The sequence below is a fragment of the Asterias rubens genome, chromosome 6 (assembly GCF_902459465.1).
Source record: "Asterias rubens chromosome 6, eAstRub1.3, whole genome shotgun sequence".
Lineage (NCBI taxonomy): Eukaryota > Metazoa > Echinodermata > Asteroidea > Forcipulatida > Asteriidae > Asterias > Asterias rubens.
The window spans coordinates 6,622,900-6,638,375 of NC_047067.1; the positions used below are offsets into that span (position 1 = coordinate 6,622,900).

At 40.1% G+C, this 15,476-nt stretch overlaps 1 protein-coding gene across 1 annotated transcript in view; it reads left to right on the forward strand.

Annotated features, from left to right (window-relative positions):
- The window catches only part of LOC117291307 (von Willebrand factor D and EGF domain-containing protein-like), a 78,770-nt gene that overhangs the window by 44,821 nt on the left and 18,473 nt on the right, over positions 1-15,476 (forward strand). The window contains exons 5-15 of the mRNA XM_033772945.1: positions 3,834-3,967; positions 5,840-5,938; positions 6,514-6,603; positions 6,897-7,032; positions 7,438-7,649; positions 8,955-9,028; positions 9,462-9,525; positions 10,335-10,544; positions 11,288-11,502; positions 13,568-14,457; positions 14,756-14,892. Coding sequence (XP_033628836.1) covers positions 3,834-3,967; positions 5,840-5,938; positions 6,514-6,603; positions 6,897-7,032; positions 7,438-7,649; positions 8,955-9,028; positions 9,462-9,525; positions 10,335-10,544; positions 11,288-11,502; positions 13,568-14,457; positions 14,756-14,892 — 2,261 coding nt within the window. The remainder of the gene's footprint in view (positions 1-3,833; positions 3,968-5,839; positions 5,939-6,513; positions 6,604-6,896; positions 7,033-7,437; positions 7,650-8,954; positions 9,029-9,461; positions 9,526-10,334; positions 10,545-11,287; positions 11,503-13,567; positions 14,458-14,755; positions 14,893-15,476) is intronic.

A 15,476-nucleotide genomic window follows, 5' to 3' on the forward strand; every position in this document is an offset into this window, starting at 1 on the left:
CATGCTACACCATGTCTTTGCATTATTCTAGAACAAAAGCTACACCCACAACACATTCCCTTGAGTAGGTGAGAAAATACCACACCCTAGTTTTGTTTCTTCTTATGCATTGCAAGGGATAAAATTATACTACGACCGAGATTTAACTTCTTGCGTATAGACCTTTATCACTTGATTTTACTCCATTCCAACTCACTGTAACCAAACTGAGGCTAGACGAAATAATAGTCTGGTGCCATGCGCATTGACTGTAAGCATTCATTACTGTTATTGGAAACAGGGAGCACAACCAAGATGGTGACAGCGTGATAAAGGTATATACGGGGAACAGTACCGGATTCGTTGTACCATATAACTTTTCAAGATAGAAACAAACCATGAACCAATTTAAGCATTATGAAAAGTGGAAATTATTATAGATGGAGAGTGACTTTTACAACGCAGTAGGGGATAGAGTCACTGTATTTTCTTCAAACCCCCAAAGGGACGTTCCGGAGCCGTACCCCTTTCTCAGATAAGCGGGGCCGTAGAATTGAGCTAACCCACGGCAGGCACCAGCTGATCATCATCCACTCGTGTCATATCCTGTGTGTCACCCCTTCCAAAATAATCCATTTTTTTTTTATTGTACATCTTTTGTAATTGGGTAATCAGTCAGCACACTTGCTCGACAGCCATGTGACCATGCTGGATCGAGTTTCTAAGACTATGTTGATTTCCGATAAGAGGTTGAAAAGCTTCCCAGTCTCTAAAAAAAAGTACCAGAAAAAGAAAAAAAATTATGTTTACTGGTGATGGCGCTATTTGCTAAATAGTGTTCACTGGTATTTGTTAGTCTGCAGAATGAAACACGTGGGGAGGGATGGGGTGGGGATGGAAAATGAAGTGCTATAAAAACTTCTTTCAACCTACATGGCTGAGAGAATGAATTGTGCACCTCATCCTGCGTTGAAGCATCGCGGTCTTAAAAATGAGAGAAATGTCCCTACTAGTAGTAACCCAGCCCACACCATTTTCACTCTTCGTTGGCCCCTGCACCCATCCAAAGCCAATTGCGTGTTACAGTTTTTTAAGTTTGCCTGTTCATAGTTATTGAATCATGGCTACTTTTTATTGGCACGATACGGGAGTGGATAATTTCCTCAATTCCCTGAGGCACTATGACGAGGTCTCCACTGTAGCATCGACCTTGAACCTGGTGCTTAAAGGCACTGGACACTGTTGGTACTTACTCAAAATAATGGTTAGCAGAAAAACTTAATTGGTAACGAGCAATGGAGAGCTACTGATAGTATAAAACATTGTGAGAAACGGTTCCCTCTGAAGTTACGTAATTTTTGAGAAAGAAGTAATTTCTCACTAAAATATTTGAATAAGGCATCTGAAAAGCACACAACTTGTACGACAAGGGTGTTTTTCCCCCATAATCCTCTCGCAACTTCGAGACAATTGAGTTCAAACTTTCACAGGTTTGTTACTTAATCATAATGCGTATGTTGAGGTACACCAAGTGAGACGACCGGTCTTTGACAATATTGCCAAAGGTGTCCAGTGCCTTTAACCATGACGGGGTTGCCCTTACAGCGCACCATCCGGCCCCTGTAAAATTACCCCCTACACGAACCCCTCCGGCCCCCGGCTGGAAGCCCAGGTCAGAGGTGTCCACATAAAGTTATTACCTAATAAAAGTTCAAATTAAGTGAGAAATCTGACACGTTTTGTCGAAACTGGGTGTAACCCTTTTTGGTGTATGTTAAACTAGCCGTAACTAGATAAGGATATCCAATTTCTTGTATCAGTTATTATGTGGAATTCCGTTGAGAGTGAGCAATGTGTGTTTGTTTCGCCATGCAAAATGCCCAAACAGTAATTATTCCTGTACAAAACATGCTCTCCTGTGATTGGTTTTCAATTTTTGGTGTGGTTCTGATTTCCCCTATGCCCGGATTCCTGCCTGAAAGGTGGAAAGGGGGGTGGGGGACCCTATTGCATTGCAGTCGAGGTATAATAATCGTTTTCCAGATATTGATTTTATAATGCAGGAAGAAACTTGCTTATGTGATCAAAATGTAACTCTTTCCTAGTGATTGTTAAACCTATTTTGTATACTAAACAGGTCTGATACTCCAAAGAGGCAACGAGGGCAGTTGCCTTCATTGGTCATTGCCTTGGAGTTTTTGAAATGCTCCACTAGAAATTCACAATTTCACCATAGAGTGCCCTCCTTTACTTAGGAGAAAATGCCTTGGTGCCCTTGCCCTTTAAAAAAACGAAGCATGCAGGCCTGCTGAATATTACCACACGATATCCAAAATAGAAATTTGGTTTGGGTTTTCACTTCTTGATTATTATGCACGTTTAACTTCACGAAACAACGCCGTCGGGTTTGATAAGTTTTTCAACACCTTGTCTGTGCACAAGCCTCAAAATCTTGTTCTGTAATTGCCAACAAATGTTGGAACAATCTTGTTCAACATCTGTCCGGAAATTTTAATTAGTGCCTTTTCTGTAACAATACGTCATCAGCAGAATGAAAGAATGAAAGGACGCCACCCATCGTCCCGATCATCACCAGTGCACGACTTGCGCTCCGTATAAGCCTACAATGATTAATACTCCCCACCCAAAAAAAACTAATAAATAAACAGATTACAAGGTTTGGTGTTAAAGGCATGCGAGACTTTTGGAAATTATTCCCCAAAAATTGTAACAAGCAAAAGAGAGCTGTTGGTATACGAAACGGCTCACTGTAGAATAACGTAGTTTTGGAGAAAGAGTTCCAACAAGAGTGATTTCTTTCATTATCTTCTTGCAACTTCGATTACCAATTTAGTCTAAAATATTTGACGCATATGTTGGGATTTACCAAATGAGAGTTTTGGTCTTTGACAATTACCAAAGGTGTCCAGTGTGTCTTTGAGTCCTTGGTCTGTTAGTGTAAAATACTTGACAAAGGTTAGCAACATTCTTCAAGTGATATTCATTTTGATCTTGCTCACCTGTTTCTTTCTTATAATTGAACGAATCATCGCTACGTAGTAGTGCAGTAGCGGAACTGATATCATATTAATGCGTGTCAAGTTTGATCTAAATGGTCACTTCCTCCCAGACTCCACTCTAACCGATGACATCAGAGACTGCCAAAGTATATTCAATCGTGGATAATAAATAAAATAAAAAAGTCCCAACTATAGGCCCTTTTTGAATCCACAGTTTCCGCTTTGGATTCAGCTTCAGGCTCCGTTCTCTCGTCTGAAGCCCTGAGCACGTACGCAAAGAACGCGCAATTGTCAAAATAACCACGGGGCCAAGCTAGCTTGAGCCGAATCTTGAGCCGAAGCCGTGGTTTCGAAAAGAGCCTATGTGGCTTATTTTGAACGCACATGATTGGTACAGTGGCACATTAACCAATCTGATGGGCACAATTTCATAGATCTGCTTCTGAAAAAGTAGCTAAGCACAACAAAATTATGCTTACCAGAATAATGCTATGCCACATGCACAACCTGTGACAGGTATCTTGCTTATTTTTGCTTAGCAGAAATATGTTAAGCATACAATTCTTTGAAATCGGGCCCAGATTCAGCCTGATACTTCACGGAGGCAACGAATGCGATTGCCCTCTCGCCCTTGGTCATTGCCTTGGTGCCCTGAAAATGCTTCAGTAGAAATTTAAAATTTCCTCATTGGGTGCCCTTGCCTTTGTGCCATTGCCGTTTCGAAAACGAAGCATATACAGGCCTGACTTCGTATATATTATTTTTCTTGTCTATCCTATATGTGACAGTACTCCGATCCAACCCACCAACTGTATTTCTTCCTCCCCGTTTCAGAAAGTTTCCCGTCTATCCTGGGTCTACCACTGATAACACCGGCCATCCTTGACGATGTCCTCTTCAAGTGCGCATTCCGCGGGGTGGACTCCAGCCAGAGATCATTGAAGGGGTATACCGTCTCCTGGTACAAGGTAATGCAGAAATAGTCTACCAAGGAGCAGCCAGGGTTTGTGGTCCTTTACGGATTCAGCTCAGGCTAGCTTGGCCTCTCGGTTGTTTTGACAACTGCGCGTGCTTTGCGTATATACGTGCCCAGGGCCTCAGGAGAGGACGGATCCTGAAGCCGAATCCAAAGCCGAAACTGTGATTTCGTAAAGGGCCTAGGTCTAAAATATCACATCCGGCTGCCGAACAACACGATGAAAAAATAACCCCATTTTGCAATAACTTTCTCAGATAGACATCAGAGTTTGGGTTTTGGAGTTACCATCTCTTCTCTAATGTCCTATATGTAGCTATACAAAGCCAGGGTTGGGTCTAGAATAATCTCATCCGGCTGCCGAACAACGCGATGAAAAAAAACCTCATTTTGCAATAACTTCTGAGATAGATATCGCAGGGTTTTGGGTTTTGGAGTAATCAAAACTTCTCTAATTTCACATTCTTTTTAGCTTGACAGTGCATTCATGGTGGTTTATAGTTATCTCATCCGGCTCAGCTCCGAACAACGCGGTGAAAAAAACATCATTTAGCAATAACTTCCTCAGATAAATGGTGACCGGTTTTGGTTTTGGATTAATCAACTCTTCTCTAATTTCACATTTGTAACTAAACATATTATAATCAATGGACCACACACGCAATTTAATCTCCTTTTTGAAGACAGTTGTTCTACCTTCTTGTGTGGTCTTAAAGTAAAAGTTAAGGAAACGGAAGTATTTAAGAGATGTGTCCAGATTTCACTGAGTACGAAATGTTTCTTTGCAACTTTGCATTTAAAGTCAAAGTAATCTTGAACATAAAGTGAAGATATACTTATACGTTTGGTAATCACTCTTTAAAGGGAAGGTACACGTTTGGTAATTACTCAAAACAAATATTAACTTAAAAACTGGCTTGATAGCGATCATTGGAGAGCTGTTGATAGTATAAAACATTGTGAAAGACGGCTCCATCTGAAGTAGCATAGATTTTGAGAAAGAGGTAATTTCTCACTAAAATATTAAAAGACTTCTAGCCAGACGTCTTTTATTCCTTCTGAAAGCGCACAAATTCGTCCAACAATGCTGTTTTTTCTCTCATCATTTTCTCACAACTTCGATGACCAATTTAGCTCAAATTGTCACAGGCTTGTTATTTTATGCTTATGTTGGGATACACCAAGTGAGAAGACTGGTCTTTGACAATTACCAAACGTGCACCTTCCCTTTAAGATAATGGCAATACAGTAAACAACAGCTTTCGGTAGTATTCAACTTTTTGAGAATCATTTCACTTCGGATTAATGCCTGGTCATGGACAAAGATGCCAGTTTCTATCCCCAAAAGTTGAATCTCGGAAGCGTTTCTGTCAGAATATAACGTATCTCAGATTTTGTCATTCCAATTGCGGATTATCCTTCCTAACAACTGCTCTGGGTTTTTGTCGATGTGTGTAAAACGCTACCACTTATTGAAATTCAATGTTCACAGTTACTTTTATGGTATATCTACATTTAGGAATAAAACAATCGAACAATCACTAACCAAATAAATGTATATATAGGCCCTTGTACGTTCCCATTTACCAGAGTGTTGAAAAGATTGTATAGTTATAAACAAAAAGGTGTTGACTGTTGCATTGATCTGTATGTTTTAAACCTTAGAAAGGCTACGTTTGAAAATGTTTTAATCAGCCTAATAGCAAATACTGTAAATATATACAGTATGAAGTTCTTTGCTCGGCAAACATTAAGATTGAGGCACACTCAAACAAATACCATTTTGGATATCAGGTCAAAAGTTCATCTTTTGGTTGCTTTTTAGTAAAACTCATGAGGTTTCTTTTGGAATGATTTTAACCAGGCAGATGGCACTGGATCGTATCAGAAAGTGGCATCCGAAGACACTTTTCAGAATTTCGTCTTCATCAACCCAAGAGATTACTTACGCATGGGAGATAAGGTACCGTATAATAATGGTGACATAATTGTGTGAATTGTTACTGTAACTCTCATTTTAAAGGCAATGCACACTATTAGTAGTTACTCAAAAGAGTTGTTAACATAAAAACTTAATGTAAAGAGCTACTGACAGTCTTAATCTTAGTTAGAAACGGAAACGTCTTCATCAACCCAAGAGATTACTTACGCATGGGAGATAAGGTACCGTATAATAATGGAAAGGCAATGCACACTATTAGTAGTTACTCAAAAGAGTTGTTAACATAAAAACTTAATGTAAAGAGCTATTGATAGTCTTAATCTTAGTTAGAAACGGTCCCCTCTGAAGAAACGTAGTTGTTGAGAATATTAGGCATCTGAAAGCGCACACATTTTTTGTGCAACAAGGGTGCTTTCTTTCTCTTTTCTCTTGAAGTTTTGATTCGGACACTGGGATGATCACAACATCTAAGGAAGATGTGGATATTAATCTATTTAAAAAATTGCATAATATTATTAATATAACTTGTATTGGGAATGAATCTGTTTTTCTATTTCACGGGTCAAGATTTCACGATTCTTTTTATTTGTTTGTAGATAATTTGTTCAGTCCAAGCTTTCTTCAATGAAACAAGAGAACTGAAAAGTCCAGCAATAGAAAGTGATCCTTATGAAGCGACGATCAAGGTAAGTTGAGTATAAAGTTAATGACAATTGCACCTTTGTGTTCTCTCTTTCGCATACTTTGAAGCTCCTGCTAGAATGGGGTTCATTGGTCAAAAGTGGTCTTCAAAGTATTTGGTTGGCAAAAAAATAAACCAATTCGTTTACCAAGTAAAACGTGTTTTTTTTTTTTTTTTTTTTTTTTTTTTACGAATTTTTCATGTGAGGTCAAGGATCTTTTGATCATCACATGCAAATGCCATTAACGACCTTTTGATAACATCTCCTTTAACGTCATCTTCTCGTTTTTCTTCAAGGTAACTCCGAGTAGTTTAGAGATCTTGGAGAATGGTCAACCTCATTTTCTCATCTTCGAGAGTACGATGCCCATCACGTGTGGTCAGAAAGACTCGGTGTGTTCGATTAGAGTCGCGCTTACCACTATCAATAACGGTAGGTTGAAATCCGTGGTCCTTTCCCTATGATTGGAACAACTGTAATCGTAATGCAATTAGTGTAATGGTTCACTCTAAAAACGTCCGGGTCGAGTTGACCCGGATCCGGGGCCCCGTTCGGCCTGACCCATTTCTTATCAGGCCGCGAGGGAGCTGGCGTGTCGATTTTGATCTGGGATTTGTTTTTGAATTTTTTATTTGCAGTGAAAATGTTTGGTAGAAATGCGGTTGTAATTGCTGGTGGTAAAATTAAATACATTAATCTGGATGACTTGTTCAGTTGCTAATATTTTCACGAAACTAAATTTGTGTCTGCTATTTTATTGTCCAGTTATTTAAAGAGGAGCATTTGAATTGCTCATTCCCCAGGAAAGTCGATAATATTCTCTGTCATTCTGTTTAGACGTTCATCTTGGTCCAGATATCGTTCTATCCGAGTGTTTTGTTGATTTCCGTTCCCGTGTGTGTCTGGAACCCCGGTGCCGGCGGGCCTCAGTCCTCGTCACTGCCGTCACGGACTTCACACAAGACGGCAGGCGAAGCAGCGTCATTGTCACGGGGGCTGTCACAAGTTCGGACCCTTTCTGGAATGGCTTCGATCCGGAAGATGTAGAGGTGAAGATATGTTTTTCTTTGAATAATCTATTACCTTCCGGTCTTCATCGTACGGTCACGACCCTGCCGGTTTAAACAAACGGCCAGAACTCTTTCCCCCCTTATTTTTATTTTTATTTAATTTAATTATTTAGACAATACTATAATTATAACATGCAGAGGCCGTCTTGCACGGAAAGGCAGAAAAGAATCTGCCATCAAAAAGATGTGCACCCTCGGACCCTGCTTATTTAAAATACTACAACTTTGCGTTGTCATTGTTGGACTCTGTTGAACTCCCGGGCAGAACTAACCCATACTCCGGGTCCGCAGTGAGGGCCTGCTAGGTCAGGCTGAGACGGAAACTGCGGTCCAAAGTGAGATTTTAACTTGGGTTCTGCGTAATTTTGATCCGTTTGTGGGTCATTCTGACACAGATTCCTGGTCATATTGACACAGGAATTTGCGTTGACCCACGAGAGCTGGAACCGGGTCAAGGCTGACCAGGAAGTCTTTAAAGTATGTCTTAATATTTGCGTCCGGAACATAAGCAGTCAATTTATTTCTGCCCTTCATCGTTGCACTTGCGTTCAGAAAGCATCATCTTTCCTGTGTATAGCTGTTGTGACATTCGGTTAAAGGCAGTGGACACTATTGGTAATTACTCAAAATAATTATTAACATAAAACCTTTCTTGGTGACGAGTAATGGGGAGAGGTTGATAGTATAAAACATTGTGAGAAACGGCTCCCTCTGAAGTGCCATAGTTTTCGAGAAAGAAGTAATTTCCACGATTTTGATTTTGAGACCTCAGATTTAGAACTTGAGGTCTCGAAAACAACCATCTAAACGCACACAACTTCGTGTGACAAGGGTGTTTTTTCTTTCATTATTATTATCTCGCAACTTCGATGACCGATTGAGCTCAAATTTTCACAGGTTAGTTATTTTATGCAAATGTTGAGATACACCAACTGTGAAGGCTAGTCCTTGACAATAACCAATAGTGTCCACTGCCTTTAAGTGTTGAGATCGGGCGAGTTGGTCCATGAAAAGCATTTGAAACCGTGTGTTGTGAAATGCATATTATGGTTAGAAAAAGTAGAATGTAATGATTAAGACAAATATGCCTCCATTGTTTTCCTTTTACGTCGTGAACTATAACACAACACCCATTTCGTGAACAAAACGGCCGACCGTGTTAGTTCGGAAAGCCATTTCATTTACGACTCGTAATACTACATGTAGGCCTACACTATTCCTTTCAGGTTTTGCTGTAAATTTCAAATAGTTAACATAACTTTCCCTTTCTCTTTGACTTCCAAGGTCACGGTTGAAGATGGAATCACTGCACAGTGCTACGCGTTCACAGAACCACATTTTATCACCTTCGATAGAAAGTGAGTTGACGTCATGCTCCCACGTGACAAAGCAGTTCATCTGTTAATCCTGACAAGCAGTTCATGTGTTTAATCCGTTCCCAGTTACCAAAACAACGTTGGAAGAATTTCTCTTATGCAAAATAATATTATTTCATGTGGCTATTGAATTTGTCTAGGGGTGAACATTTCACTCTCTAGTCCGAGTGGGGGAGTCGCTTTTTTGAGAGTGAAAGTCAATCCGTGTCACTCTTTTTAGTGAAATTGGAACGAACTTAAACTCTAAATCGAGTTGAAAGTACCCATCTTTCACTCTAAAAACCAATTGTCCGCCAAAGGCTCTGTGCAAGTGGTATGGCGGACAAAACGAGTGGTTTTTCACTCCTGAAGGATAGAGAACGTGCGCAAATCACTCAATATTTTGTTTTAATATCTGTATATTTATCTTTTGCAGAAAGTATGACTTTTACAAAACAGGGACGTATGTCTTGATGAAAAGTGTCGTCAGAGAATTCGAGGTAAATAAGAGATAGTTTAACAATCTTCAATTGGTAGGACCAACTTCTATTAAACTTCGATGCGATAAATTCTATCGAATCTGTGTAAACGTAATTTGTGTGTTAAATGGTAACAGGTATTGGTAATAAGTGTCAATCGTTTAATGGTAAACGAGAAAGGAACGTCTGGTGCCAAACGACACATAGGGAGGATGGATGCAGTTACAAGAGGAAAGTTGTTAACGTGAACGTCAGAAAGTGTTGCTGTAAAAGTCTAACGTTTTTAGCATACGTTACCATTTCTCACGTCAGGTACGTGCGTGCGTGCAGCCCCCATACGTGAGCATGCAATAAGCCCAAAGTGTTGACGTCACCTAGAAACTACACAATTTTCTGACGTTCACGTTCACGTTTTTGCTCGCGTGAAGTGCAGCTAAACCTCCCAATTCTTGGAAGTGTCGCATGTGCCATTTTTTGCCTTCGAGCTTGACTCTGCCAGTGTCGAAACGTCAGGCCACTAACTTATTTGTTGCAAACTTCAATTATCATGGGATAGTTGTGATATCATAGCTATGAGCTGACAAGTGTACGATTTGGTTTTCATTTCATTTCATTTTATTTGCCAGCAAACATAACAAAACACATCAAAGGTTTACAAGAACAAGCAATACAATGGTAATAAAGCACAAGGTTAAGGACAATGACTAATTATGAATGTCAGTATGTGCTTTGCAGGTTTTATGTTACTGTGTTTTGCGTACGGGGTCTTCTGAAAAATTAATATGATTGGTGAAAACAATGATTAATCAATCCATTTATTCCTATTATAGGTTCATAACAGAATTTGGAACTGCGGCGGTGCAGTGGAGCAAGTTTCTTGTAGCTGTGGGTTTGTTGCTAGGGAAGACAATGACGTCATATCTGTTGATATGTGTGATGGTGACGTATTTGAGACGACAGCGGAGGTCAAGATACGAAGTCCGTTACCCCTTTCGGATGGGGTCAAAATAAAAGAGGCGCGAAATGGTTCAAAGATCACGGTGAGAACCCATGACCAAGCACTGGTCGTGTCTTGTCAGTATTTTATAGTTTTTTTTAAATAGTTTGGGTTCGAACAAAGACATTACTCAAAATATTTGTTGGGGGTGCCAATCAGAAGCCATAAACCGTATGCCGTGTAGCCAGGGATCACCAAGGGACTTTCTTTTTAGTTATTACTTGATATTTTATTTTGTTATGCATTCAGAAGCTCTTGTTTCAACTACGATTGCCAACAAACAAGGAGATAATAGTTTTATGATAAAATTGTATTCATCAGTCCTATGGCACCGTCTTACTACCGTATCCAATGGGTTGACTCGCAAAGACATCAGCGTTTTACCATAAAGTAAAGAAATACCACCGTAGTATTTACATTATTATTACATTATGTGAGACATTCTATAAGTGTTGCTTTTGGTTTTCAGTAATTCGACCGCCAGACGTCTTTATAGTGTAACCACAAAGAAATTCACAAATTCAAAAAGTCCATTGGTCTTTTGATGTTTCTCATCTCGACATGCATGCTGTGTAGAACCATCAGAGAAAGCGCGCCATCATGCTGTGCGCCATTCTGCCAAATATTTGACTTTGTGACCCGTCTAGTTGATGTCCACTTAACTTAATAATGCACATGGTAACATTCGAAATTGGGCCAAATAAAGAAAACTATATGGGTTGTGTGTTGCCGAGGTGGGTTCTTAAAAATGATAAGAAATATTATTTCTATCTTTTACATTCACAGATCCACTTCCCATCGGGTGCGTTCGTACGGGCTGATATTGCAGACTGGGGGATGAGCATAACTGTGCAAGCGCCCTCTGTTGATTTTAACCACACGGTCGGTTTGTGTGGGACGTTCGACGGGAATGCGGATAACGAATTCCACAATATTAGAGGAGAAACGATGAATATAGCCATGAAACACAAACAGGCAAATGAGTTTGTTGAACAGTGGAGGTAAGGAAAGTTCCTGTCGTTGTTGAATAAGTTTTGACTTCAAACTGAAGTTTGTTTTAAACCTTTTTCAGGTGTGCAAAGTGGCAGCAGTACACAGACAGTTTTCAGTTGTACTGTAGCAGACGACAAAATGGCAGACCAGACTAAAAATGGTGGTTGTGTTTGAATGTTGACGTGCGGTCGTGCAAATAACATTTTAACATAATTTATCGCAACTAAATAACAGCTCCATTATGATGTAGTAGGGAAGCAAATTAACCTGTGTTTTTTTTTGTATGGAACCCTTTCACACATTACATGTGTGTGGCAGAATTGCTTGGCTTTGTAGCCAGTTGCGCCGCCAATGGCGCATAGTGACAGTCAACAGGTTGTGTCGGAGTGTCATGCTTTCCCATAGTCGCAGTGTCGCATACTCCCATACTTTTGTACTATTTGTGTGTTGCCGGTGTATTGTCGCATCGTGCCGTCACATTGTTGCTGAAATAATGGAAAAGTTTCCGTATGGCGCCACCACTTTTTCATTCGAAATAAAATAATATAGTATCTAATTTACCTGGTTGATATATCCTTTTTTGTAAAAATGAGTGAAAAAGTGGTGGCGTCACACGGAAAGTTATCCCAAATAATTGCTTTGTTTATTTTGGGTTTCATTCAAGCCTTTTACGGCGTTAACGGTGAATTGTCGAATGGTGCCGACTCATACTAGTTGCATTGTCTTGTTGTCACATATTATAGTTGCGACATGCCGTCACATTGTCTTATTGTTGCAGTGTTAGTTTAGAGTTCTAGCCATTGACTGCATTAACAGCGCATTTTCATATACTACCCTTGCATAGTGGCATTGTGCCGTTTCATAGTCGCCATTGTCCCATTTTTACATTATCCAGGGTTTGCCAGCAATTTTGATCGCAGGAAAGTTTGGTCTCGTTTTATTATTGCTATGGAATATAATAATAATTAACAGCGGTGACCAAGCTTTCTTGAGATTAAGACAGTACCGCCAACTGGCAAAATGCCAGATAGTATATCAATGCGATGGCATGACAATGCGCAGTTGATGGCGTAAATGGCTGCGAACCCTAAATTGACAATGCGACCAGGAGGCAATATGACTGCACGATACAGCAAAGAGACGGCACCATGTAACAATGCAATGTCACAATGCATGATATAACAGCCCTTTACAAACAGTCTAAAACTATGCAATCCCACAAGTAGACGGCACAGGGCGACTATGCGAAGGCACGACACAACTATGCCCTGGCACAAAGCGACGGCACAATGCTGTTGCGCTGTTGATGGCTTTGAAGCCAAACAATACTGCAACGCATGTGATGCTTAAATGCAGTATTGAATTCCATACTTTACTTTAAAATTTGAATTTAAAAACAAAACAACATTGTTTTGTTGTCACATATTATAGTTGCAACATGCCGTCACATTGTCTTATTGTTGCAGTGTTAGTTTCGAGTTCTAGCCATTGATTGTATTAACAGCGCATTGTCATATCCTATAGCTACCTTTTCATATTCACATTGTGTCGTTTCATAGTCGCCATCACATTGTCCCATTTTTACATTATCCAGGTTTTGCCAGCAATCATGATCGCAGGAAAGCTTGGTCACATTGTATCGCCTAGACAGTACCGCCAACTGGCAAAATGCTAGATAGTATAGAATGTGACAATGCGATGGCACGACAATGCGCAGTTGATGGCATAAATGGCTTGGAACCCTTAATTGACAATGCGACCAGGAGGCAATGTGACTGCATTATACAGCAAAGATACAGCACCATGCTTCAATGCAATGTCACGATGCACGATATAACAGCCCCTTAAAAACAGTTTAAAACTATGCCCTGGCACAACGCGACGGCACAATGCTGTTGCGCTGATGATGGCTATGAAGCCAAACAACACTGCCACCCATGTGGTGCTTACATGCAGTATTGAATTCCATACTTTACTTTAAAATTTGAATTTAAACAAAACAAATTTTCAGCTTGATATTTCACAACTTTTGAACTGCTGCTAACTTTGCCAACTTTTACTGGCCTGTTACAGATTACGAGATGGCGGAATGTTCAACTCTGTGCCGTCCAACGTCCCATTTCGCCTCCAGCTCCCATCGTGCTCCTGCTCCCTGTCCTCATTGGGCGGAGCCAACAGTCTCTTCCCAACTGAAGATCTAGAATGCTTCGATGACACCAACTGTGTTGCCAGATGCACGAGGAATGAAGGCGTGACGAGAAAAGACATCGTCACATCACTTGATATGACCTCGATGTACAACAACGACGTCACATCACAGAGGTTTAAACGAGCAGACATAAGAGGCGCCCCAGAATCCTTCCCAAAGTCAGAAACTCCAGAAATGCACAGAATTAAGAAAAGGTTCTCCGATCCCTTTGATTTCGGCGACTTCATTCCGGAATCGCCGTTCTTTTTCCCAGAGGATGCCAACTTTGGAGCACCCCTCATAGACACATACTTTTTTTATCCAGACCACAGTCCGACTGATCTACAACCTGTGGTGAGTGGCTGGCCAACGGTTACCGGTATCACTGAGGAGCAGGCACTGCATATATGTGAAATGACGATACGTAACTCCTCACTTGGTTTAGCATGTGGAATGGACACGTTAAGAACAGATATGTACATCCAAGATGCTGTAGAAATGTGCGTCGGGGATATACAACTGACGGACGATATATCATGGAGTGATCAAGCTATACCACTTCTAGAGAATCAGTGTGAGGCTGCCGTCATTGCGGACAGAACTCTCTGGAGAGTGAATACTTTAGATCTACCGTTGTCGTTGAACATGGTGCCGCCGGAGAACATTGTTAGAGCTTTGAATTGTCCGAACAATTGCAGCGGGCAAGGGGATTGCTCAAAGCTGGGCTGTATTTGCAACCCTGGCTTTTCCACGCATGATTGCAGTCACTCGAATTGTAAGTTTAATTAAATAATATCTCTTGGTTTTTTTAAATGTATTTTGTCTATTCTATCCAGTCTGCAAAGTCGTATAAGTTCAAAATGCAATGCTTACGATTACACAAGAATGTTTCATTATATCTTGCAAGTTTTACTCCATTCATTTTACTTGTTTTTACATTCTATTTGTACTTTTTGGGGTGTTTTCCTTGACAATGAAGCCTCAAATTAGAAAATAAAAATCAATCAGAATCCCAACTTCCCCCAAGTCCAGCAGATTTGATGAGAGTTTTTGTTTTGTTCTCTTTGTTAAAGCTGATGTACCAGAGCTCATTCGTCTTGAAAACAATGGACTTTGCGACTGGCAATCTCAAAGCTGCAGGAGTGTTCGTGTGAAAGCCAAGGAGTTCCAGTATGGAAGGGCCTTGACATGCCACTTCACCCCAGTTCAGGTTTGTACTTAAATAAATATTTTTATATCTTAATGTTTTTCTGTAGTTTTAAAAATAGTATTTTCTTATGCTCTGTAATTTTAAACGCAATTCAGCCTCTGGCTGCCAAGTTTGAATGTTTTTTTGTAATAAACCAATAATAATAATAATAATAATAAAAAAAAGGAGATATTTTGTAGAAGATAAACCCAATCTGTACACTAAATCTTTGCCGACAAGAGGAAATCCCATTAAAGACATTTATATCCATCATTAAGTTTATTGTCTAGCCCCTTAGAATGACCAATAATGATGAAGGGAATGGTGCTTGGATTTCTTGTTTTTGTGCCAATAACTTGATACTCAAACTGTTGGGAATTCCTTAAGGAGCATGTTGCCTTGGATCGGTTCGAGTTGGTCTTTGAAAAGCATTTTTAACCGTTTGTTATAAAATGCATATGGGTAGAAAGATGTTGTAAAAGTAGAATATAATGACCCACACAAACATGCCTCAAAATTGCACGGTTTTCCTTTTACCTCGTCGACTAACACCGTCGGGCCATTTATGGGAGTCAAATTTTCGACTCCCATAAATGGCCGACCAT